Source organism: Stomoxys calcitrans, chromosome 3, assembly GCF_963082655.1.
Source record: "Stomoxys calcitrans chromosome 3, idStoCalc2.1, whole genome shotgun sequence".
In the NCBI taxonomy this organism is placed as follows: domain Eukaryota; kingdom Metazoa; phylum Arthropoda; class Insecta; order Diptera; family Muscidae; genus Stomoxys; species Stomoxys calcitrans.
The window spans coordinates 126,501,632-126,526,861 of NC_081554.1; the positions used below are offsets into that span (position 1 = coordinate 126,501,632).

At 36.7% G+C, this 25,230-nt stretch overlaps 1 protein-coding gene across 5 annotated transcripts in view; it reads right to left on the bottom strand.

Moving 5' to 3' along the window:
* Positions 1-6,454: 6,454 nt before the first annotated feature.
* The window catches only part of LOC106089377 (uncharacterized), a 126,335-nt gene continuing 107,559 nt past the window's right edge, over positions 6,455-25,230 (bottom strand). For all 5 annotated transcript variants that reach the window (XM_059365128.1, XM_059365127.1, XM_059365125.1 and 2 more), the window contains 2 exons: positions 17,838-18,100; positions 6,455-7,249 (listed from right to left, as the gene is read on the bottom strand). In XM_059365128.1, coding sequence (XP_059221111.1) covers positions 6,996-7,249; positions 17,838-18,100 — 517 coding nt within the window. In that variant the 3' untranslated portion in view covers positions 6,455-6,995. The remainder of the gene's footprint in view (positions 7,250-17,837; positions 18,101-25,230) is intronic.

Genomic DNA, 25,230 nt, shown 5'->3' on the forward strand with positions numbered 1-25,230 from the left:
AAAACCACCCTCTATTATTATGTCTAGGTTTCTTAGAACGAAGTTTACCAAAAGTTGCTGTCAAATGACATGTATTTACCATGTGACATGACATGTCTGAAATTTGTACACATTGTCTTTTACATATGAAACGCGCTCTATTCTAATCTGACAGGTGTAAGGAAAATCATATAGATAAAGAAAGTGCAAGCACATATGACAAATACATGTCGTTTGACAAAATTTGAATGGTTTTAGACCGGTACTATGTACGTGATTCACATTAGTTTTGAAGGAATTATAAGTTTTGAAGGAATGAAGGCTCTAGTGAGATTGAGAAAAACATATCGTGGGGCAAAAATCCCAGCAGATCGCCTATCTCAGCAACAGCATGCATATAGTAAGCGCAAGTCCACTGAAAAAGCCCTTCACGACCTAGTCGCCTGCATTGAAGGCTCTCTCACTGCCAAGGAATACACAATGGTAGCATTTACTGACATTGAATGTTCTTTCAATATTGTAAAACCAACGTTAGACATGGGGAGCTAGAGTTTCTAGGCATGAATACTAACGTAAGAAAAATTTTTAACAGCTTACTAACTAAAAGATGCATTACGGCAGGCTTGGGATCTGTAGATCTACAAAGATGGGTTATGATGTGTACTGTCTCCTCTACACTGGAAGAAAAGGGTTTAATAGAGGTCGCGTATGATTTTCACGTATAAGATAACTTGGCTGTTGCCATTAAGGGAAAGTTGCCCGGCATTCTTAGAGATATACGTCCGGAAGCCCTACGTATGACGGCGAAACTGGCTCAGGCGTAAATCCGTCTAATAGGGAAGTTGTTCTGTTCAGCAGGAGATACAAGTTACCCTCAGTGACACCTGTCTCCTTGGGAGGAGATCCATTTACTAAAAGCGAAAAATACCTGAGTGTTTTGCTGGAGAGGAAATTGAACTTATAATCAAAGATTTTGGAAAGGGCAAGAAGCCAGCCCTCCCGCAATGGAGACTCCAGATAGTGTCCTGCGGAGGGAAACAATGTCGGAAAAGGAACAAAGAAAGGACGCACGTCCTCTGAGTCTTCATGGAGGACTGTGACTTCCAAAAGGAGGCCACAGCTATCACGGTAGGGGAAGATGGTTGCTGATAATGGTAAGGACCGCCCTCTTATGCCAGAGTGGTAAGGAAGTACAACGGAGATGAGCTGACTTATGCAGTTATCAATATCGGCAGTGCATCCGGTAGAATTCCACCAGATCATCGCTCCCAAGTGGAGGATCTGGTTGCAAATTTTGCCCATGTACATTCCACTAAGGAACAGGGACAAACTCCTCACATATCAATGAGTGCAGTCCGATTCAAGTTTAAGCTCAAGAAAAGCCCTGGATGACCGGAGAGATTGATCCAGGGAAAGAGGTCCGCAGACTTTCTAACAGAGTACGCCGTATAAAGCAGAAGTTTATTGGGATGTGTATTACGCACGGCTTAAGGAATACAATAAAATTACCAGAGCGGCAAAACGTGCCTCGTAAATGCACGTTAATTACGCCGCCAAGATAAAAAGGTTTTTCTCTAAATCCCATGTCCAAACTGAAACGTTAAAAGCCTTTCGTCCTTTCTACTCAAAACCATGGAACGTATTGTGGAAACCATGATATAGGGTTAGTATACAAACAGCATACCTATGTCAAGGGAAGGTAGGTGGAGACTATCCTACACGAGGTTTTGCATAAAATGGAAGAATCATTCGATGCCAAAACGTACACACTGGCCGTATGCATTGACATCGAGGGGGCTTTTAACAATGTGCGGACCGACACACTGATTCAATCCTTTGACCAGTATCGGGTGGACCCGTTCCTTAGAGACTGGATAAACCCATGGCATAAATATAAGGAGAAAGTGTCACAAGGCACACCAGAAGGGGGAATTTAATCGCCACTCATATGGGTGACCACCATAAAAAACCTATTATGGATGCTGATTGAGTAGGGATTTGAACCCGTCTGCTACGTAGACGATGTTATAATACTTTTAAGAGCTAAGGATCCGAACCAGCCATGCAGAAGGGCCGAAAGGGGTCTCAATGTTAACCCAGAGAAGACTGAAATATGCCTGTTCACGAAGAAGGCGAAGGTGGGCCAATATGACGCATCACGTCAATAGAACTATTTCGATATTTGACAAGGTCAAATACATAGGTGTGATCTTGGACAGGACACTGAATTGGAAGTGTCACATACAGGAGCGTACCGAGAAGGCTCCCAGATGTTGGCACTATGTAGACGGGCCGTAGGCTCGAAATCGACGCTGAATCCTAGGGTAGTCCACTGGCTCTACAGGAGCGTGATTAAACCAATATTTACTTACAGTTGGACTGTGGACTGCGATGTAGAAAAAGTGCAACGTAAGGTTAATACATCAGATTCAGGTTGTCTTGGCGTAGGCGGAGCGATGAGAACCACGTCCACTAAGGCACTGGAGACTATTCTAGATATCCGAACCATAGACATACAGATTAAATGTGAGGCAGCTACTTCGGCTAAGAGACCTAAGGCGATGGGAGAATGGATTGAGGATAGGAGCAGCTCATACCATCGCGGTATAATCGGAGCGACGATAGGAAACCTGGAAGCAATGGAAAAGGCTTCCGATCAGATACCTGGGACGATACTTGTTGTCGAGTGCGAGGCACTGCTGACAGCTGTACAGTCTAGGATTGACAGAACCCTGTTTTTGCCGTCTGGAAGATCATGCTACACAGATGGATCAAAGCTAGAAGACAGAGTGGGCCTGGGGATCTACATTGAGAACCCAGGGACTGAGACCTGTTTTAGACAGCCTGACCATAATACGGTCCTGCAGGCGGAGATCCGGGCGGCTACGAAATGAGTGAGGTTGTATGGTGTTAACGCCATTAGTGCAATAATAACCAGGACGGAATGTAAGAAGGAGATTAACGCCTTGTCTGAGGATTGCAAAATCCGCATCATTTTGGTGCCGGGCCATAGCTTAGTAAGGGGGAATGAAAATGCAGATGAATTGGCAGTAAAGGCCAGAGGACTGCCGTCAATAAACTTGGTTAACCCGAAGCCTTTTGATTCGATGCAGTCCGCTACAAATGCATATGTAACACTATGAAACAGCAAAACGGTCGGTAGGACGACCAAAATCCTATGGGGAAATTCAAATTGTGTGAAGACCAGGCTATTGCTGAAAGGACGTATAGCTTTCGAGGTCCTAACACGAGCTCACCTGTGCAAAATCGGTGCGCCAAATGAATGCACGTGTGGGACATATGGGGAAGATGATGAGACGTTCGAGCATTTCCTATGTCATTGTTTATTTACATATATTTTTCACAGCGCAGAACAAGTCGATTACTGGTAGAGGTTAATGTCCATAGTAACATGGGCGGATTCATATCCGCACCCTCTTTTCAACCTAATCTAACCTAACAGCATGCCTTTGAAAATGTGGCTAGAAAAATTGCTGCGACCACTGCTGTTAGGCTAAGGGAGCGTTCTCTTTGGTCATGCGGCGGCTACGGACACTGTGTAATCCTGGATACAACGCCCGATGTTCCAGGCAGGATTATAAATTGCCGGAACTGCATTTTGACACAAAGTACTGTACCACTATTGTTGATGGAACCGGCCCCAAACCCCACCTGGCCGGATGGATCCAAACTGGATCCATCGGATTGACCCGATGGAGTCCTCCATCGGCAAGGGCTGCCGCCTCAGTGTACAACACACTGCTACAACAACAACAGAGACAATAATACTAAACAAGTAAAAGCGTGCAAAGTTTGGCCTGGCCGAATCTTATATACCCTCCACCATGAATCGCATTTGTCGAGTTCTTTTCCCGATATCTCTTTTTAGGCAAACAAAGGATCAAAGAAAATAATTTGCTTTGCTATTGAAGCTATATCAAATTATGGTTTGTTTCAAACCAAAATTGAACTGAATGTCGGAGATCATAGTAGAAGTCATTGTGTAAAATTTCACGCAAAATTTCAGCCAAGTCGGATAAAATCGACTTTAAATGTAATGACGATCAAGAATATACATACTTTTTGGGATCTTTGACGAATATTTCTAAGGTGATAAAATTAGTATACCCCCATCCTATGGTGGAGGGTATAACAAGTAAGAGCGTGCTAAGTTCGGCCGGGCCGTATCTTATATACCCTCCACCATGGAGATTTGTTGTGCTATTGGAGATATATCAAGTTATAGTCCGATTCGGAATGAATTGAATGTTGAAGACCACAGTCCATAAGTATAAGAATTGAATCTCGTAGGGGCTCAAGAAGCATAATCGGGAGATCGGTTTATATGGGAGCTGAATCAGGCTATAGATCGATTAAGACCATGTGGGACACGTATAGTTAAGGTCATTGTACAAAAATTCAGCAAAATCGGATTAGAATCAATTTATATATCGGATCAATTTATATGGCAGCTGTATCAGGTTATATACCGATTTGAACCATACTTAGCACAGTTTTTGGAAGTCATAACACAAAACTTCCTAAACAATTTCAGCCAAATCGGATGAAAATTGCGCTCCCTAGTGGCTCAAGAAGTCAAGCTCCTAGATCGGTTCATATGGCAGCTATATCAGATTATGGACGGATTTGAACCATATTTAGTAGAGTTGTTGCAAATTTTCAAATTTCCAAATTTCAGCCAAATCGGATGAGAATTGCTCCTTCTAGAAGCTCAAGAAGTCAAGACCTAAGATCGGTTTATATGGCAGCTATATCAAAACATGGACCGATTTGGCCCATTTATAATCCCAACCGACCTACACTTATAAGATATAGTTGTGTAAAATTTCAAGCGTCTAGCTTTACTCCTTCGGAAGTTAACATGCTTTCGTCAGACGGACGGACATGGGTAGATCGACTTAAAATGTCATGACGATCAAAAATATATATACGACGATCACATATATATATATATTATGAGGTCTTAGACAAATATTTCGAGGTGTAACAAACGGAATGACGAAATTAGTATACCTTCATCCTATGGTGGAGGGTATAAAAACGCATCGTGCAGAAATAATGTACATTGTAAATATTATCTGCAAATTTAAGGCCCATACTACGAGTATATATACTTTTCGAGGTAATTTTTCAGTTTCTAACTTGATGTTAAGATAGAGTAACTTGATAGATTGAAAATAAAACACGGCAATATATATCGGAACTCTACCTTTAAGTAACATACCGTTAGTGAGTTTCATTGCTAAATTTCACCCTTCTATACACGAAGAAATCCTTAGGTTCCTTTTCCAACTTTGTTTAGCTATATCAACCAACTTCATGACGTAGATCGTCAAGGCTTCTATCAAACTGTTTTAGTGTTGTACAGCAAATTTTGAGAGATATGAGCAAAAATAGTTAAAATTTCGCTTTTTCAAATGTGAAAATGACATAAGCAACACTCAAATAGTTGTAAGTTCCCTTATTACGCTGTATCGATAATATCTTGATATAGATCTTGGCAAATCGTCTTGAGCATTAGGTAACTGGATATATATGCTAAATAAAGGCCAGGTCAGAGCATATGTGGATATAGCTGCCACATACACCGATCTCCCGATTTATAGTCTTTAACACCTAGACGCATTTATTACAAGGTTTAGAAGAATTTTTGAAGAGTGAGTTGTATAAGACTCCTCGATAGCCGTGTCAAATATATCCCAAAAAAAAAAAATTGGCTATATGTATGTAGCCGTCATATTGACGATCCGGCCAATAAACGTTTTGGGTTGATAAAAGACCCATTTTTCAATCAAAGAAATTTGGATAAAACGTATATCCATGGTCGGCCCGGATGAATTCAATGCGTGTTAACTTGTTTGATGAACACTTTCGAACCAATTTCGGGTATAAATTTTAAAAATTAACGGAATTTACGAAAACATTTTAAAAAAGGGCCAAATGTTGACAATCTAATTATATTTTTTTTTGTTTTTATTTCGAAAACAACAATTGCGTGGTCGACATTTTCTTTAGATCTAGCCTTTCGTAATAATCGGCCGATTGGTAGCCCTCAAAATGTTAGAGAGATGAAAGGTGGTCAAATGAAGGGCGATATCAAGATGGGGGTTGTAACTTATGAGGTTCCCTGGAACCTCATTGGCAATGTTTGTATGTCGAAGGGTTAATGGCACATGAAACATAAGCTTGTATACCTCTGGCTGATTTTATATCCGTTATACTTTCATTTCGAATATCGCCTGAAATCTGTTTATATCCATGGTTGCTGTTAAAGAGCATAAGTTTTGAATATGCATGTCTGGAAACAATTTAAATATGAATCTAATATATAGGTTCTATGTATGAGTGTACTATGTATACATGTATATTTTTTAATTTTTAAAAACTAAGTTATTGAGTTTTACTTCATAGAAAGGACTAGATATTTTGATTGCATTTTTGTGTTCCAATTTACAATATATGTATGTATGTATGAGTTACAGGTTTTGGTCAATGCCAGAAAAAAATCCAAGTGTTTACAGATGTTAGGTTTAAAAAGACTAAATTATTTTAATAATTTTATTTTCTACATTATGGCTCGTATGCCACTTTGGTTGCCAATACTTAGTAATACATGCATAGGTAGCTCCTACTTAATTACATAATTCATAATTAGCTTAGTTAGTTAAGTAACATTTTGTGTTTATGTACATTTCAAGACACTTTTACTGAACCAAATTTTCTGCGAAGTTTTTTGGGAATGTCCCCTGTTAGTCCTTCTTTAAACACATACATAAATTGGCATTTCTCTCTGTGGTGTTGAGTAGCAAAGACACATTTAACATTTATGAAAGGAAAAAGACGAAATAGTTGTGAAAAGAGATGTTTGGTTCAGACATAGATTTTCACAGTTGAGATTTACAATGAACGAATTGGAGAGAATAGAGCTACGGGGACAGCCAGGAGCATAATATGCATCGCTTTCATTTTCAGCACTCCCGTTTTGCCGATTCTACTTAGTATAAATAGTGTGATGAAGCCTGAGCGCGATATTGTTTCGGTGTCAATTTAATTAATTTTGGATTGAAGGCTCCCAGTTGCGCCTCATTTGTGGACGAGGGTGCCGGTGGCACTGGATTCGAACGAAAACGAGTCCTTAGGAATTTCTGCATAGAACGCAATCGTATGAGGGGGGCGCAGGGCGATTGTCGCAGGCTATTATGATTGAGAGCCCAATAAATAATGGGACTCAGGGCGGAATACATGTAACCTATTCAAATAGAAAAAACAATTATATAATTATTCTCTGTAGGTGTATTACTATAACATTAACTACATTTCCGCTTAATTTAGAATGGATTTAGGAAAAGAAACAGGTTTGATTGTAGCAACAAAACTTAGAATTGAATAAGCACTACAAATAACTTAAAAAAATATATAATAAGTAAAGTCAGACAAACAAAACTTGTTAACACTTTCCACAACATAAATTTCGGCACACATTACGCACCACTATCTTCTCATGACCTCAAGAAAAGGAATTGGAAACTGCGGAGGATAAAGTCGCAAAGGTCAGGCGTGTGGCTTGCTTGTGCCAAACCAAGGGGCAAACAGCGACTACGATGTTGGTCCCCAGAATTGGTTGGGGACCACCATGTGGCTTTCGCCCTTTAACAGGGCGTAAGCTTAAAAGGGCTCAACACAAATTTTGGGTGGAATTCTGAGCATCGTGGAAGAAATATCTGAGGCCTAGATGTATCCTAGAACTACTCGTTGATATACATTTTGGTGGAAACACTCCCCAACGGACAACGTGGCACTAGGAGAGGTTGTTGGGGATATTGTCTCTGAGTCGAAAATCATTTGGGCCATAACAGGTTTTGACTTCTTTAAATCATGAGGCCCTGATGACGTATCAAAGGTTGAATTACAAGCTGTGTCCTATAGAGTGACTCTTTGGTTAAGTGAGATATACTCTGCTTGTATCAGCATGTCGTATATACCTGTGGGATGGAGGGACACAAAGGTTATTTTCATTCCAAAAGCAGGAAAACCTTACCACACGAAGGCGAAAGATTTTCGTACTAATAGTCTGTGTACTGAAAAAAGGGTATCGTATAATGTAGTAAAAAATTACCTAAAATTGGTATACAAATTTTTATGCGCTTTATGAAAATTGTCTCTTCTATTGTGAAATTCTGCAAAACTTTTTCTATTTTTTAAGAAATTGCAATTAGTTCTTATTTTTAAAGTGGGTATGGAAATTTCGTAAAAATTCTTCTTTTAAAAAACACAAATTCTCGATTAAAAATACTGGTGGAAGGGAAAATTACATCCTTAATGGTAGTTTGTAACATACCAGAGAAATTTTTGTATGGAAAAAATTTAATTTTGCAGCGAATTTTTACTGAAGCTTATTACGATATATTTTGAGGACATGCCAGTATGAAATTCGCCACGTTATTAGAGCAAGTTTAAGACCAAGTTTTTATAGTTAGTGGGGAATGACAAATGGTATACATGATCCTTAAAATATGTACATGCACTTTTAAGACATTTTCAATAGCATCTTTACAAAACAACCAGCATGTTTTGTTATGATTTTAATAAATTTTCATTAACGATTTTTTTTTTTAAAGATGAATGTATCTTGAATTTTCTGTTATGCGTGGGTTTTTTTATTTGTGACTTCCCAGTGAGCAATTTTTGCCGAGCGCTCTGAAGTCAAAGTTTTTTCTGATGTTTTCTGATATTTTATAAGAAAATTTGCGATTTCCCAAATTTCCCTTAGAAATTTATCCGATTTTCGGCCAGGTTTCTTTCGACCATTTCTGCACATTTTGCATTAGCTTAGAGTTTTTTCTGAATCTCAGCACATTCTCGGACTTGGTCAATTTATTGTATACCGATTGGGTTTGCACCGAAATTATGCATATAATCGTAAAGAATTTGTTATTTCGTATTTCCGAGCATCAGCCGACAGTTTTTTCAGAATCTCTGCACATTTTCGTATTAGCTTATTTTTGGTTTGTATACCGGCTTTGTTTGTTTTTGATTTGCAACGTGCAACGTTCGCACGAGGCAAAGTCGATTAGAAGCATTCGGACAATAAAGTTGGAAGTTTTATTGTGGAAATAAAATTAAAGTGTAAAATAAACAAATGAATAATATTTAATGAATTGATTTGTATTTAATTAAATTATATTTAATGTCTTTTAATTTGTTTTTTGTTATATTATTCTAAACAAACAGTTAAAAATAAAACAAATTAAAAAATAAAAAAAAAATTAATTTTAGAAAAAATTTTGAGATTTTCTGATTATTTTCTAAACATACATCCGAAAACACTCTGAATTTTCTAAGATTTTTTCTAGATAAAAGTAAAAACTTTGAAAAATATTCGGTCTATATGTTCAAATATATGGAGAGTATCTAATTATTTTCTAAACAAACCTTAAAAATTTTACAGAGGCTTCGGTATTTCTTCGGATGTTATTTTAGATCACAGTAAACTTTTCGGGGGAAATTCTGACAAAATACGAGAAATTTTCCGATCCGATGGAATGTCCGAAACTGTTTAGAATTTTGGATCAAACATCAATAAATGTTCTTATTCTCTGGTCAATTTCGAATGTTACTTAAGAGTTTTGTTTGAAATTGTCACGAAAATCTAACAAAACATCGAAAATATCTGAGCAATTTCAAAAATTCCCTTAGAGTTTTTTTACGAATTCTTAAAGATTTCGTTACGCAACTCTGATGATAATTACGAATTTCCCCTGACAAAACTTTCAGAAATCGTGTAAACCGCCCATACAACTTTCGTTAGCAATTCGCAAAAAATTCGGAATCATAATCGGAAACTTGTGCAGAGATTCTGTCCGAATTCGTAACGAACTTGCCAACAATTGCTCACTGGGTTATTTTATTTGCCCGTGTCTGTGTCCTTTAGAAGAGTGTTTTTCGTATGTCTTTTGTTGTTGGACACGCGTGTGTGTATTGTGACGTGCCGATCGTTGGCTGTTACTTTGTTATTTGGCAGTTTCCTATATTACCTGATAGAATACGGTTGGTTAAAGAGCACCGGAAAAGAATGTGGCTAGATGAAAAATGAATAAATTGTTGTAGCAGTCTATTTGATTTTTAAATAATGAATAATTGAGAACGAATTTTAATTATTTTACTAACAAATATATATATATATATATATATATATATATATATATATATATATATATATATATATATATATATATATATATATATATATATATATATATATATATATATATATATATATATATATATATATATATATATATATATATATATATATATATATATATATATATATGTATATAAATAAATTGTTATAATTATGTTATAAAGTGTGATTTTTCAGGAACTATAGGAAAATTTTTCCCAAAAAAAAAACAAATAAAATTTTGAAAAATGCATGAAATATTTATAGTATTTGAATCGATAGTACGGTCCATATAATTTAATCTTTAAAGGTTATTTTATGCAAATGTTGACCGTGACTGCGCCTAAAATAGTCCATCCGTTTAGACTAATTTTGGCATACTATTTCCAACATTTCGGCCGGTACCTCACGAATAAATGCTTCAATGTTGTTTTCCAATCCGTCAATAGAATTGAAATAAAATGTTCACCGATCTCGCCTCCCAATAAGCCCATTGTTACGCGTGCTGTGTGGCATGTGGCTCCGTCCTGTTGAACAAACAAAAGTTGGATATCATCTCTCGATAGCGCTCACCATTCACAGTTATGTTACGATTCGCATCATCTTTGAAGAAGTACGGTCCAATGATGCCACCAGCCTATAAACCGCACCAAACTGTGACTTTTTCTGGATGCATTGGTAGCTCTTGCCACGCTTTTGGCTGATATTATCTGGAGCTTACCAACTTTACTTGCCACTATGTGGTTACAGCAACTTTAGGTTGGGTTACAAATTGGTGCGTTCACAGCACCTATTTGTGAACCTTAAGCGGAGGGATGTCATCAAGAAGGCTGAAGACAATGCTACGATGATCGGGGAAGCTGTGACCAACTAGAACTTCACAGTCACATACCTTTCCGCTGATATTCTCTGATACAAAGCTAATATTCTTCCCCCTATTTCTAGTCGTAGAGATTGTTTTATATCTTTTATCATAAATCGATAAGTGGAAGTGGATAAGTGGAATGGTGTTCTTTTTCCCCGCAGATGCTGCTGTTACCATTAAATTTAGGAAGCAGGCCTGCCAGATTAATTTGGTGGAAAATCAGCACTTTTAAGGAAAAAATTGACATTATCGTCACTCCAATTGGAAATAATCGGAATATTGTTTGAACGTATTGTAGTATAGCTTAGTAAATAAGAATCAAGTTCGGTGGAACTTTAGATATCTAACAATATGGAAATTTCTTACGAACATTCAGTTAAGGAACAGGCTAAAGTTCAAGCTCAATCATTTAGATACTCACCACTGTGAATATATTACTATCCCGGGTAAAAATATGCCTTCGTGCGACATTTGTAGTAGGTCTGTTTTGCACATATCTGTTTTGGAGGTCTGATTGACACCTATATACAAGAGAGGCCAATTGCAATCCAATCTTGCAAATTTCGTCGAAAAAACCTTGGGAGCTCGGTTATTATAATAGCTATATCTAAATATGGTTCGATTTAGACGTTTTAGTGTATTTGTACCAAATTTTCGCAATATCTTGTCAAAAGAAAAACATTAAAATCAAACCCAATTAGCCCAAGAAGTCTAGTCTTGAGATCGGGTTATGGCAGTTATATCTTGGTGCCGTCCGAATTGGACTGCAATTAGTACAAGTATAAAGAGTTTAAATAGAACTTGCAAATGCAAATTTTGCCCATGAACATTCCACTGAGGAACAGGGGCAAACTTCTCACATGTCAATGAGTGCAGTCCGATTCAAGTTTTAAGCTCAATGATAAGGGGCCTCCTTTTTATAGCCGAGTCCGAACGGCGTGCCGCAGTGCGACACCTCTTTGAAGAGAAGTTTTACATGCCATTGTACCTCACAAATGTTGCCAGCATTAGGAGGGGAAAACCACCGCTGAAAATTTTTTTCTGATGGTCTCGCCAGGATACGAACCGAGGCTTTCAGCGTCATAGGCGGACATGCTAACCTCTGCGCTACGGTGGACTTACTTTTCCAAATACCATCATAGGACTTTATGGCAACTGGGCATAAGTATGGTCCCATTTTGACTATATTTGGCATACTTAGAGCTTAGGAAGTAAAATGTGAGATTTGTTAATATGCGCGCTACATAGAGAAATAGTCTGAGAGTAATACAGGCCCATCAAACTTAACCTGCCTATTGTAAAAAACCTTATCTGTGCCAATTTTCGTCTCAATATATTAAATTTGTAGGATTTCAGGAGACGGACGGACATGGCTAGATAGTTTTATAATTCAACGACGATCAATTATGTATTGTTTGTATTGTCGGAAATGGATGATTTGATATCTTGAAAATGAAGTGATAAATTTGATAAATAGTTTTATCTGGGGTGGAAAAAATTAAAAGTATTTTTAGAGTAAAAATCGGCACTTTGCTATTACTGAAGCAAAAACTGGGCAAAATGCTGAAAAATTGTCAAATTTGGCAGACCTGATGTTAAATGTTATTTTAGGTTCTAAGGTAATTTAAGGTTTAAAAACACCTACTATGAGAAGGATGGAAGAAGGGAATTTTTCTCAAGGAAAGCCAAAGTCAGACTCTAGATTTTCCACGTCTGAATCAGTATTGCCAGAATTGACCTCAAATTTCGAATCTTTTTTTGCCAAAAATATTCCAATTTTGAATGGTGTAAAGCTAATTTTGGGTTTAAAAGTTTTTTAGATTTAAAGCAATTTTAGGTTTAAAGGTAAGTTTAGGTTTTAAAACTCCTGCCATCAGAAGGATTGTGGGAGTTTTTCTCAAGAAACCGAACCAAAGTCAGGATATAGATTTTCCACGTCTCCATCTTTGTTGCCAGTACTTTTCGGTCCATTGTTCCCAAATTTCGAATCTTTTTCCTCAAAAATCCTAAATTGCAAGTTTGTTTCTCCATAAAAACCCAAACAATTTTTAATGGTTATTTATAAAAATAAACCAAATATTTATACCCCACACCACTACTCTGGTACATGGTATTAAAACTTAGTGAATTTGTTTGTAACACCCAGAAGGAAGAGAGATAACCCATTGATAAGTATACCGATCGGCTCAGAATCACTTTCTGATTCGATTTAGCTATGTCCGACTGTTCATGTTAATTTGTTTACAAAGTACAGGTCGCAATTTTCATCCGAACGTCTTAAAATTTGGTACAGGGATGTTTTTCGGCCTAGAGACGAAGCCTGTTGAAATTGGAAAAAATCGGTTCAGATTTGGATATAGCTCCCATATATTGGGTTGCCCAAAAACTAATTGCGAATTTTTCATATAGTCAGTTATCAGCTATTACTTTTAGCTTGCTTTAGAAAAAAAGTGTAAAAAAAGTATATTTGATTAAAGTTCATTCTAAGTTTTATTAAGAATGCATTTACTTTCTTTTAAAAAATCCACAATTACTTTTTGGGCAACCCAATAAATGTTCGTCCGATTTGCAATAGTAATGCTGTAAAATGGTCATTTCCTAACCGATTTTCTCAAAATTTCGCAGGAAGGATTTTCTCTTGACTCTCGACATAAAATTTCATGAAAATCAGTTCAGATTTAGGTATAGCTCTCATATATATATATCGCCCGATTTTCACTCCTAGAGCTACAGCAAACGGATTTTTTGACCAATCTTGCCAAAACTTTGCACAACGCTTTCTCCGATGACTACCACATAATTTAAGAAGTTTGTTCGAAATCGGTTCAGTTTTCGATAAAGCTCCCATATATGTGTTCGTCCTATTTTGAGAAATTTTGCAATAAAGTGCTCATTTGTTAACCGATTCTCTCGACATTTTGAAGGAAGGATTTTCTTATGACAAGTTTTTATTTGAATTAATTTCACATTTTTTTTTACTGACGGCCAAACTCACTGCACAGAAAAAATATTGACTTTAGTTTGATCAATTAAACTTGGTATTGATAATTAAAAAAAATTTTTAACAAAGTGATTAATTGCTTTGATAATTTATTACGTTGGAATTCTATATTCCATTGAATCATGACATGTGATTGGTAAAAAAGAAAAATTTTTAGTTACACTAATTAAAATTGTTATTTAATAGCATAAACAGTATGTATCTGTTTCGGCAAAATGCACTATGGTATTTTGGTATATTTGTACATATCAATTCCAAACGAAAGTGCCAATGAGACAAATATATGTACATATGTACGCATACACCACTGAATTGTTATTTAATAGCATAAACAATATGTATCTGTTTCTTCAAAAAGTGATATGGTATTTTGTTCTCTTTCACACATATGGATTCCAAACAGAAGTGTCAATGAGACAAATATATGTATAGGCGCATACACTACTGAATGCAAACCCAAATTTCTTACTTCTCGGTTTGTTCATGTCCTAATGTAATTAAAGAAAACACGTGGCCAGACGAAAATATAAAAATGTACATAGTGTACAATGTATTTACAAATGCCTAAAATTCAACAATTTTGAAATACAATAAATTAATAGAGCGTATTGAAGCAGTGCAAACAAAAAAAAATCTAAGATGTGAAAATATAAATGCAAGAATTTCATTGCGAAACGCAGCCGAAAATAGAGAGCATTGTAGAAATTGAACAATATATTTATTTATATTAATGTTGTATTTAATTATCTTTCCTGAATTAAAGCATCTTAATATTGACTGACAGAAGCATAACTCCCTAAATATATCTCTTCGTGTGGATCAATACTTCGAGAAATTATACGCGAAAAACTATCCATTACAATTTATTTCATTAAAGAGACAATTCCTTTATTATTTATTCCTGTACACAATGTTCTTTTATTGATTTTGAAGCAACATTTTCAAAAAAGTTGATATTGGCCGCAATAAAACAAAAGGCAATCACTACTAAAAAAATTGACATGGTATTTTCGCCATCTGGACTGCGCCCACGCAACAATATGTATATATAATACAACAACAATATATAAAATCAAAGACTTTGCTGAGTTTTGAGATCCATGTAGTTAGCCTTTGTTGTACCAATAAGATCCTCTACCTTTGAAAAAATCATTTTTTTTTGTTTTTAATATTTTAATGCAAAACATTTAATTTATATTATTTTTGTTAGTGACCACTGTTGCTCTATAATCTCTTACGTGATTTTTGCAAAAATCACGTAAGAGATTATAGAGCAACAAAACATTACAAAACATTTAATTTTTCATTCCCAATTAATCGACTGAAGTAAAAATTGTTTAGTTATTATTTGGAAAAAATTATTTATTTACTTGAATAAAGTCAGTTAAATGTTTATTTTTGAAAAAAAAATTTGAAATCGGTCCTATAAAAGAATTTGTATAAACGACTTTGTTATCAACTCATTTTAGATTTCCAATAAAATGAGTTGATAACTGCTTTAATTGAACTGTTCAGCTGGACATAAAGTCCAGTCGTGTAGTAATAATACGAATTCCTTTATAGGACCGATTTCAACAAAATTTTTAATTGAATTAAGATTTAGATTTTTTCTGTGTCCAGATGTTGGTCACAAGAAGCCATGAATACACAATTCTTGAAGTTGTAAAAAATGGATAGCGTTGTAGGGTTTTTTAGCATTATACATCCAATGCAAGTCAAGATTTTTGTGCCAATTTGGAATGGAAAGATAGTTAACGATATGATGCAATAACAGGCGATAACAAGTCCTTTGCACGGCATTGTTAAAAAAAGAGGAATATAATTTCTCATTGCTACAGTTGATATGTTTTATTTTAGTTCTTTTAAGTGCAAGTCAGATGTTGTGGTTAGAAAGCAAGGTTGTCCTGGATAGTTATCGATATAATACGATAACCGATAATAATATTAATCGTGATTTGCAATATATTAAAATAAAGCAAGTATATTATTGCTGTATTTTTTATCGATATTTCCTCTTCCAGCTGCTGTTGTTGAAGCACCTTCTGAGTATTCCTTCTTTGTTACTAGTTCACATAAAACCGCGCACCATAACCTTACTAAATGATATAAATAAATAACACCTTATACAAGGCTTATCGGTTCCCATCACCATGTCTTTCCTCCTTTTTCATCGAATACGAGGTAAAGATCGTATCCACACCAAACAATCTGCTCGACTTTAGCGATGTGCATGACAGTGCGTAAGGTACACCTTCAGCACCAACTGCGAGGTGTAACCTGCTTGTGACTCCCACTGCTTATATGAAACATTAACCACAACTTGTTGGATCGGCCGGATACGCCTCCTTTAGACTTGTTTAGGTATTTGAGGCAGCAAGAGTTTAATACGCATATTGGATCTCCCAATAGGTGGTCAATATCATGGTATTGAAGTACCTTAGTATCTCAAGTATGAATTCAGTATTTCGGAATTTTTTTATTACGGAATGTAGACCAATACGGAAGTTTAAACTTTAATCCAAGATTCGGCAAAATCGAGCGATAACCCTGTTATATGAGCTTTAGATATGATGGATTGAAAGTTTTTTTTTTATAGATTGGAATGTTAATACAACGTCGAACAGAGAAGATATAAGGAAATCGCTTAAACGTCCTTGAGCTACATATGGTTTTTTTATTAGCATGACGGGAATAACTAGGTTAATAAAAATAGAATAACAAATTAATTGGAATTTAAATCATAATAAAATTAAACAAATGGAGGGAATGATATGTATGTAATCAACCTAGATTTTTTAAATGTTATTTATCAGACTAGCAAAAAATCATAATTATTTTATTATTTTGCGGCACATAACATTTTATTGCCAGGACACTATGCTTTGTTGTTTTTTTTTTCTTAAACAATTCATTGGACTGCCCAGAAATCGGTCATAAAGATCATAAGTATTACATTGACATTTTAAAGAGGAATTTAAAAGATAGTGCTGTAAAACTTGGGCTTGGTAATAACTTTCAATATTATCAAGATAATGACCCCAAACATTCTGCTTTAAATACCAAGATGTGGATGCTGTATAACTGCCCCAAAGTCATTAAAACTCCTCCTCAAAGTCCCGACTTGAACTTAATTGAACATCTTTGGGAACATCTCGAACGCAAATTGAGAACGCGCAATTTTTCGAGCAAGAGTCAAATGCAACAGGTGATAATGGAGGAATGGACTAATATAGACCAAAATATAACCGCTAAATTAGTCCAATCGATGTCAAACCGTTTAAAAGAAGTTATAAGACGCGGTGGTCGAATAACAAAGTATTAATTTTTTTAAATTATGTTATTTATTTTTTTGTTTTTTTGCAATGATGAATACTTTTTTTGTTTAATTTTTTGTGTTCAGCTGTAAAATGGCCCTTTTTGTTCCAATAAATACTATTTTTTTCTTTAAAAACAATGAAATTGTGTACATATATATCACACAAGCACTACTGCATCATTAGTTTAATATGTTTTTATTCCAATTGTCTTTTGTAGACTTATTAAAAAAAAAAACATTGAATGATGAATACTTTTTTTGACCGCTGTATGTAATCAACCTAGATTTTTTAAATGTTATTTATCAGACTAGCAAAAAATCATAATTATTTTATTATTTTGCGGCACATAACATTTTATTGCCAGGACACTATGCTTTGTTGTTTTTTTTTTCTTAAACAATTCATTGGACTGCCCAGAAATCAATTAAGCGGAAACGTCTATGTGTTGTGCTGTATATGCATCCAACTTACCCAGTAACAAATTAAAATATCTGGATGATTTATTGCAGTAGTGATTGTATCCCAGTATTCTGTAAATTACACAAAATACATGTGGTGTCCAACAAGCTATGAAAATTAATGCCGAACCAATTAGCATATTAGCAAGGTGTCTCCTGGACCGAAGTGTAGAAGTTTGTGGTAAAGGTATACCAGGTGTGGCAACTCTTCTGCCTCGTGCAGCTGCACGTTGCGTTCGCTGTCGTTGCGAATGTTCACGAATTTCACGCATAGCTCTGAAAAAAAATATACATTAGTAAAAAGTATCCGTACAAAGTTCCAATGAAAGAAGCCTCATAAATGAAACGTTTAAAATAGGTATTACATTTTACGGAGGCCACCGTAGCGCAGAGGTTAGCATGTCCGCTAATGACGCTGAACGCTTGGGTACGCATCCTAGCGAGACCATCAGAAAAAATTTTCAGCTGTGGTTTTCCCCTCCTAATGCTGGCCACATTTGTGAGGTACTTTGCCATGTAAAACTTCTCTCCAAAGAGGTGTCACACTGCGGCACGCCGTTCGGACTTGGCTATAAAAAGGAGGCCCCTTATCATTGAGCTCAATTCGAAGCTAAGCAAATGTTCCAGAATATGTAACTGCACACTAGTCATTTATTTTTAGTCAGTTTAATTTTGCTGTTTCAGTAGATTTACCATACTGAAATCAGTGAAGATCGACTGATACAGCAATGTAAAGTTAAAGTCATCTTATTTAAATGTCGTATTACTGTTATCAAAATAAAGCTATAACTGTGAACAAGGAATCCTTTTACAAAGTCTTGTTGAAAAGTGTTATTCAAATCAGTTTATATACGGGCTGAAAATGGGACAACGGACACGACTGCTATTTTAGCAAACATAGGACTGTGTTCTTTTATCAAACATTTTGATCTGCTATTTAAAAGCTTATTCAATTTATGAGAAGAAAGGCTTGTCTGGATGGACGGCTTTGTTCCATGGAACTATGCATTTGTGTTGTTCTCTAATGTTCATGATAGTTCTGTCTCGCCACACATATGAGTGATTGCCAGGTAAGAGAGCAACAATACTGTACTGATGATAGTATTTGCTACGCTTGAAACGTTTACCAATGGCGTATTGTCAGTGATGAAATCTATCTGTTGTCTTGTAATTTCTTTTCAATTTCTGTTGTCTTGCAATTTCATTCTTTTCAATAAAATCTTTAATTTGTTGGTGATGTTCATTCTTATGGTCGGATTAGCTTGACTTACACCACCTTGGGAAGAATAACGTACATTCAATTCAATGACCAGCCCTAACAGGCAAATAAAAGAAGTAAACAGACGGATATTTATATTTCAATAACGATTCACATTTCTTTACGATTGTATGAATCAATGGTACACAAAATGAAAATTTCCTTTACGCTAGCGTCCATGCTCAATTCACACGTATTTACGTTTATACCCGTACCCAGGATGCATTTATATGGTGAGGCAATGCGAACAGCTGAGTAAAATTTTTATACCCTCCACCATAGGATGGGGGTATACTAATTTCGTTATTCTGTTTGTAACACCTCGAAATATGCGTCTAAGACCCCATAAAGTATATATATTCTTGATCGCCATGTCATTTTAAGTCGATCTAGCCATGTCCGTCTGTCCGTCCGTCCGTCTGTCTGTCGAAAGCACGCTAACTTTCGAAGGAGTTAAGGTAGCCGCTTGAAATTTTGCACAAATATTTTTTATTAGTGTAGGTCGGTTGGTATTGTAAATGGGCCAAATCGGTCCATGTTTTGATATAGCTGCCATATAAACCGATCTTGGGTCTTGACTTCTTGAGCCTCTAGAGGGCGCAATTCTGGTTTGATTTTATTGAAATTTTGCACGAAGTGTTTTGGTAGCGGTTCCAAAAACTACGCTAAGTATGGTTTAAATCGGTATATGTTTTAATATAGCTGCCATATAAACCGATCTCGGGTCTTGACTTCTTGAGCCTCTAGAGGGCGCGATTCTCGTCCGATTTAACTGAAATTTGCATGTAGTGTTTTGATATCACTTGCAACAATTACGCTAAATATGTTTTAAATCGGTACATGTTATGATGCAGCTGGCATATAAACCGATCTTGGGTCTTGACTTCTTGAGCCTCTAGAGGGCGCAATTATTATCCGATTTAACTGAAATTTTGAACGTAGTGTTTTGGTATCACTTTCAACAACTGTGCTAAGTATGATTCAAATCGGTTCATAATCTGGTATAGCTGTTATATAAACCGATCTTGGAACTTGACTTCTCGAGCCAATAGAGCAGGCAATTCTAATCCGACTTGGCTGAAATTTTGCATGAGGTGTTTTGTTATGAGTTTCAATAACTGTGCTAAGAATGGCCCTATCGGTACAGAACCTGATATAGCCATATAAACCATATAAACCGATCTGGGATCTTAACTTCTTGAACCTCTAGAGGGCGCAATTCTCATCCGATTTGGCAGAAATTTTGTACAACGGCTTCTCTCATGACATTCAACATACGTGTCTAATATGGTCTGAATCGATCAATAGCTTGATACAGCTCCCATATAAACCTTTCTCCCGATTTTGCTTCTTGAGCCCCTACAAGGCGGAATTCTTATCCGAATGAACTGAAATATTACACAATGACTTCCACAATGTTCAGCATTCATTTATGGTCCAAATCGGACTATAACTTGATATAGCTCCAATAGCATAACAGTTCCTATTCAATATTCTATGTTTGTCTAAAAAGAGATACCGCGCATAAAACTCGACAAATGCGATCAATGGTGGAGGGTATATAAGATTCGACCCGGACTTAGCACGCTCTTACTTGTTTATTATACCCTCCACCATAAGATGGGGGGTATACTAATTTCGTCATTCTGTTTGTAACTACTCGAAATATTCGTCTGAGACCCCATAAAGTATATATATTCTTGATCGTCGTGACATTTTATGTCGATCTAGCCATGTCCGTCCGTCTGTCCGTCCGTCTGTCCGTCCGTCCGTCTGTCCGTCCGTCCGTCCGTCCGTCCGTCCGTCCGTCCGTCCGTCCGTCCGTCCGTCCGTCTGTCTGTCGAAAGCACGCTAACTTCCGAAGGAGTAAAGCTAGCCTCTTGAAATTTTGCACAAATACTTCTTATTAGTGTAGGTCGGTTGGTATTGTAAATGGGCCATATCGGTCCATGTTTTGATATAGCTGCCATATAAACCGATCTTGGGTCTTGACTTCTTGAGCCTCTAGAGTGCGCAATTCTTAACCGATTGGAATGAAATTTTGCACGACGTGTTTTCTTATGATATCCAACAACTGTGCCAAGTATGGATCAAATCGGTTCATAACCTGATATAGCTGCCATATAAACCGATCTGGGGTCTTGACTTCTTGAGCCTCTAGAGTGCGCAATTCTTATCCGATTGGGATGAAATTTTGCACGACGTGTTTTGTTAAGATATTCAACAACTGTGCCAAGTTTGGTTCAAATCGGTTCATAACCTGATATAGCTGCCATATAAACCGATCGTGGGTCTTGACTTCTTGAGCCTCTAGAGTGCGCAATTCTTATCCGATTGGAATGAAATTTTGCACGACGTGTTTTATTATGATATGCAACAACTGTGTTGGGTATGGTTCAAATCGGTTCATAACCTGATATAGCTGCCATATAAACCGATCTGGGCTCTTGACTTCTTGAGCCTCTAGAGTGCGCAATTCTTATTCGATTGGAATGAAATTTTGCACGACGTGTTTTGTTATGATATCCAACAACTGTGCCAAGTATGGTTCAAATCGGTTCATAACCTGATATAGCTGCCATATAAACCGATCTTGGGTCTTGACTTTTTGACCCTCTAGAGGTCGCAATTATTATCCGATTTGTCTGAAATTTTGTACGACGGATTCTCTCATGACCATCAACATAAATGTTTATTATGGTCTGAATCGGTCTATAGCCCGATACAGCTCCCATATAAATCGATCTCTCTATTTTACTTCATGAGCCCCCAAAGGGCGCAATTCTTATTTGAATTGGCTGACAGTTTACACAGGTCTCCAACATATAATTTAATTGTGGTCCAAACCGGACCATATCTTGATATCGCTCTAATAGAAGAGCAAATCTTTTCTTATATCTTCTTTTTGCCCAAGAAGAGATGCCCAAGAAGAGATTTTGCCAAAAATCTAAACGGCAAACGCTTCTAAAGACAAATGTGATTTTTTATACCCTCCACCATAGGATGGGGGGTATACTAATTTCGTCATTCTGTTTGTAACTACTCGAAATATTCGTCTGAGACCCCATAAAGTATATATATTATTGATCGTCGCGACATTTTATGTCGATCTAGCCATGTCCGTCCGTCTGTCTGTCGAAAGCACGCTAACTTCCGAAGGAGTAAAGCTAGCCGCTTGAAATTTTGCACAAATACTTCTTATTAGTGTAGGTCGGTTGGTATTGTAAATGGGCCATATCGGTCCATGTTTTGATATAGCTGCCATATAAACCGATCTTGGGTCTTGACTTCTTGAGCCTCTAGAGTGCGCAATTCTTATCCGATTGGGATGAAATTTTGCACGACGTATATTGTTATGATATCCAACAACTGTGCCAAGTATTGTTCACATCGGTCCATAACCTGATATAGCTGCCATATAAACCGATCTTGGGTCTTGACTTCTTGAGCCTCTAGAGTGCGCAATTCTCATCCGATTTGACTGAAATTTTGCATATAGTGTTTTAGTATCACTTCTAACAACTGTGCTAAGTATTGTTCAATTCGGTCCATTACCTGGAATAGCTGTCATATAAACCGATCTTGGGTCTTGACTTCTTGAGCCTCTAGAGTGCGCAATTCTTATCCGATTAGAATGAAATTTTGCACCACGTGTTTTGTTATGATATCCAACAAATGTGCCAAGTATGGTTCAAATCGGTTCATAACCTGATGTAGCTGCCATATAAACCGATCTTGGGTCTTGACTTCTTGGGCCTCTAAAGAGCGCAATTCTTATCCGCAATTCTTGCCTGAAATTTTGTACGACGGATTCTCTCATGACCATCAATATACGTGTTTATTATGGTCTGAATCGGTCTATAGCCCGATACAGCTCCGATATAAATCGATCTCTCTATTTTACTCTTTGAGCCCCCAAAGGGTGCAATTCTTATTCGAATTGGCTGACATTTTACACAGGTCTCCAACATATAATTTAGTTGTGGTCTAAACCGGATCATATCTTGATATCACTCTAATAGCAGAGCAAATCTTTTCTTATACAATTTTTTGCCTAAGAAGAGATGCCGGGAAAAGAACTGACTAATGCGCTCCATGGTGGAGGGTATATAAGATTCGGCCCGGCCGAACTTAGCACGCTTTTACTTGTTTAAGATCTCAAAACGATGTTTTATTTGATCCGATAATCCACACATAAACACAGTGTTATAATGATGAAAATAAAACTGTAAACACATTTGAAGAAGATATTTCTAAGACCGCTTTGACATTTGCCAATAAAGGTAGTTTCGTTGGGGGCTAGATTTTTGCTGTTGTGCTAATAATGCTACCTATTGTACCATGGTCCGTACCCGTGCACATGTTCACTCGTTGCTGTCTCAACATTGACTGAAACAACGAGAATACGAATACGTGTGATTCGCCACCAACGCTACCGTAATGGGCCGGGCATCGTTGTCTTACACGTTCAACACCTCCTTCTGTAAGCCCTACTTTTGGATATCAGAAGGCAAGGCCTTACCTTTTTGGACATGCCTTGTTATATATATATATAGCAAGGAGATTATAATGCCTTTACTCCTGAAGTTTCCCGCTGGGTAATGGAGCACAAAATGAAAATTAAATTGTATGCGACAGTTACTCTCCGACAATAATATGTATATGAAAATATATGTTTAAATTTTCCTTTCATATCTACCGTTTAATCAGAAACAATGGGTTTTAAAATGGAAATGAAACAAGTAAAAAGGCAAATTCGGCACGGATATTGAGTGGTCTAATATAAGTCACTGTTGAATTTTGTATTTTGTGGCCTAAAACTACTCACTCTTTGAAATTTCAGAAATTTATCGGCAGATCGCTGGAAGCTATTTCTAAATATTGTCCGATACAAACCCACTGTTTCAAATTTCAACGAAATCGGGTAATAAATAGAGCGTTTATGGGCTTCAGACCCTTTATCGGCAGACCGGTCTATATGGCAGCTTTATCTAAATAAAGGCCGATTTGTGCCATATTTGAGTCGGATGTTGAGAGGCTTAAAACTGCGGACTGTTCCAAATTTCAGCAAAATCGGGTAATAAATAGAGCTTTTATGGTCTTCAGACCCTTTATCGGGAGATCGGTCTATATGGTAGTCCGATCTGAACCATATTTGTGTCAGTTGTCGGGAAGTCTTAAACTACTCACTGTTTCACAATCGGATGAAAAATAAAGTTTTTATGGGCATAATACTCCTTATCGAAAAATCGGTGTATATAGCAGCTATATCCTAATATGGTTCGATTTACCCGGTTTAATAACTTAACCAGCGTGCATCAAAAAGATGTATCTGTGCCAAATTTCAGCTCAATATCTCAATTTTTGAAGGCTCTAGAGTGATTACAACACACGGACATCGTTAAATCGTCTTAGAATTTTACGACGATCCGAAATATATATACTTTGTAGGGTCGGAAATTGGTATTTCGATGTGTTGCTAACGGAGTGACTAAATGAATATACCCCCTATGAATATAAAAACGATGCGTACATCCATGCGCATGTTGCTGTCTCAACAACGACTGAAACCAAGAGAATAAGAATACATGTAAAATGAACAAGTAGCGCAAAGGTTAGCATGTGTGTCTATGACGCTGAATGCCTGCGTTCGAATTCTGGCGAGAATATCAGAAAGAAAATTATCCCCTCATAATGTCGGCGATAGTTGTGAGGTACAATGCCATGAAAAAACTTCTTTCCAAAGAGGTGTCGCACTGCGACACACCGTTCGGACTCAGCAACAAAGAGGAAATTCCTTATCATTGAGCCTCGAACTTGAATCGGACAGCACTCATTAATATGTGAGAAAGTTTGCCCCTTGTTTCTTAATGGAATGTTCATGAGCAAATTTGCATGTGAATTGAGCATCAATTCTAGCGCATTGGCGTAGCTAGACATTTTTCATGAAGGTGCTACAATGTAACCAAAAACTATAAAAAACTAAAACTTAAAAACAAATTTACTCTCACAAAATTTGTTTGGACCAAATGTGCCTTTCACAGCTCGAACAAATTTTGTAAGAGTCATTGATGAATTTTTTATAGGTTTAAATTTTTTGTCCAATTGTTTTTGACGAGTTAAGTTAAACTAAAAAAAACTGGGTGTT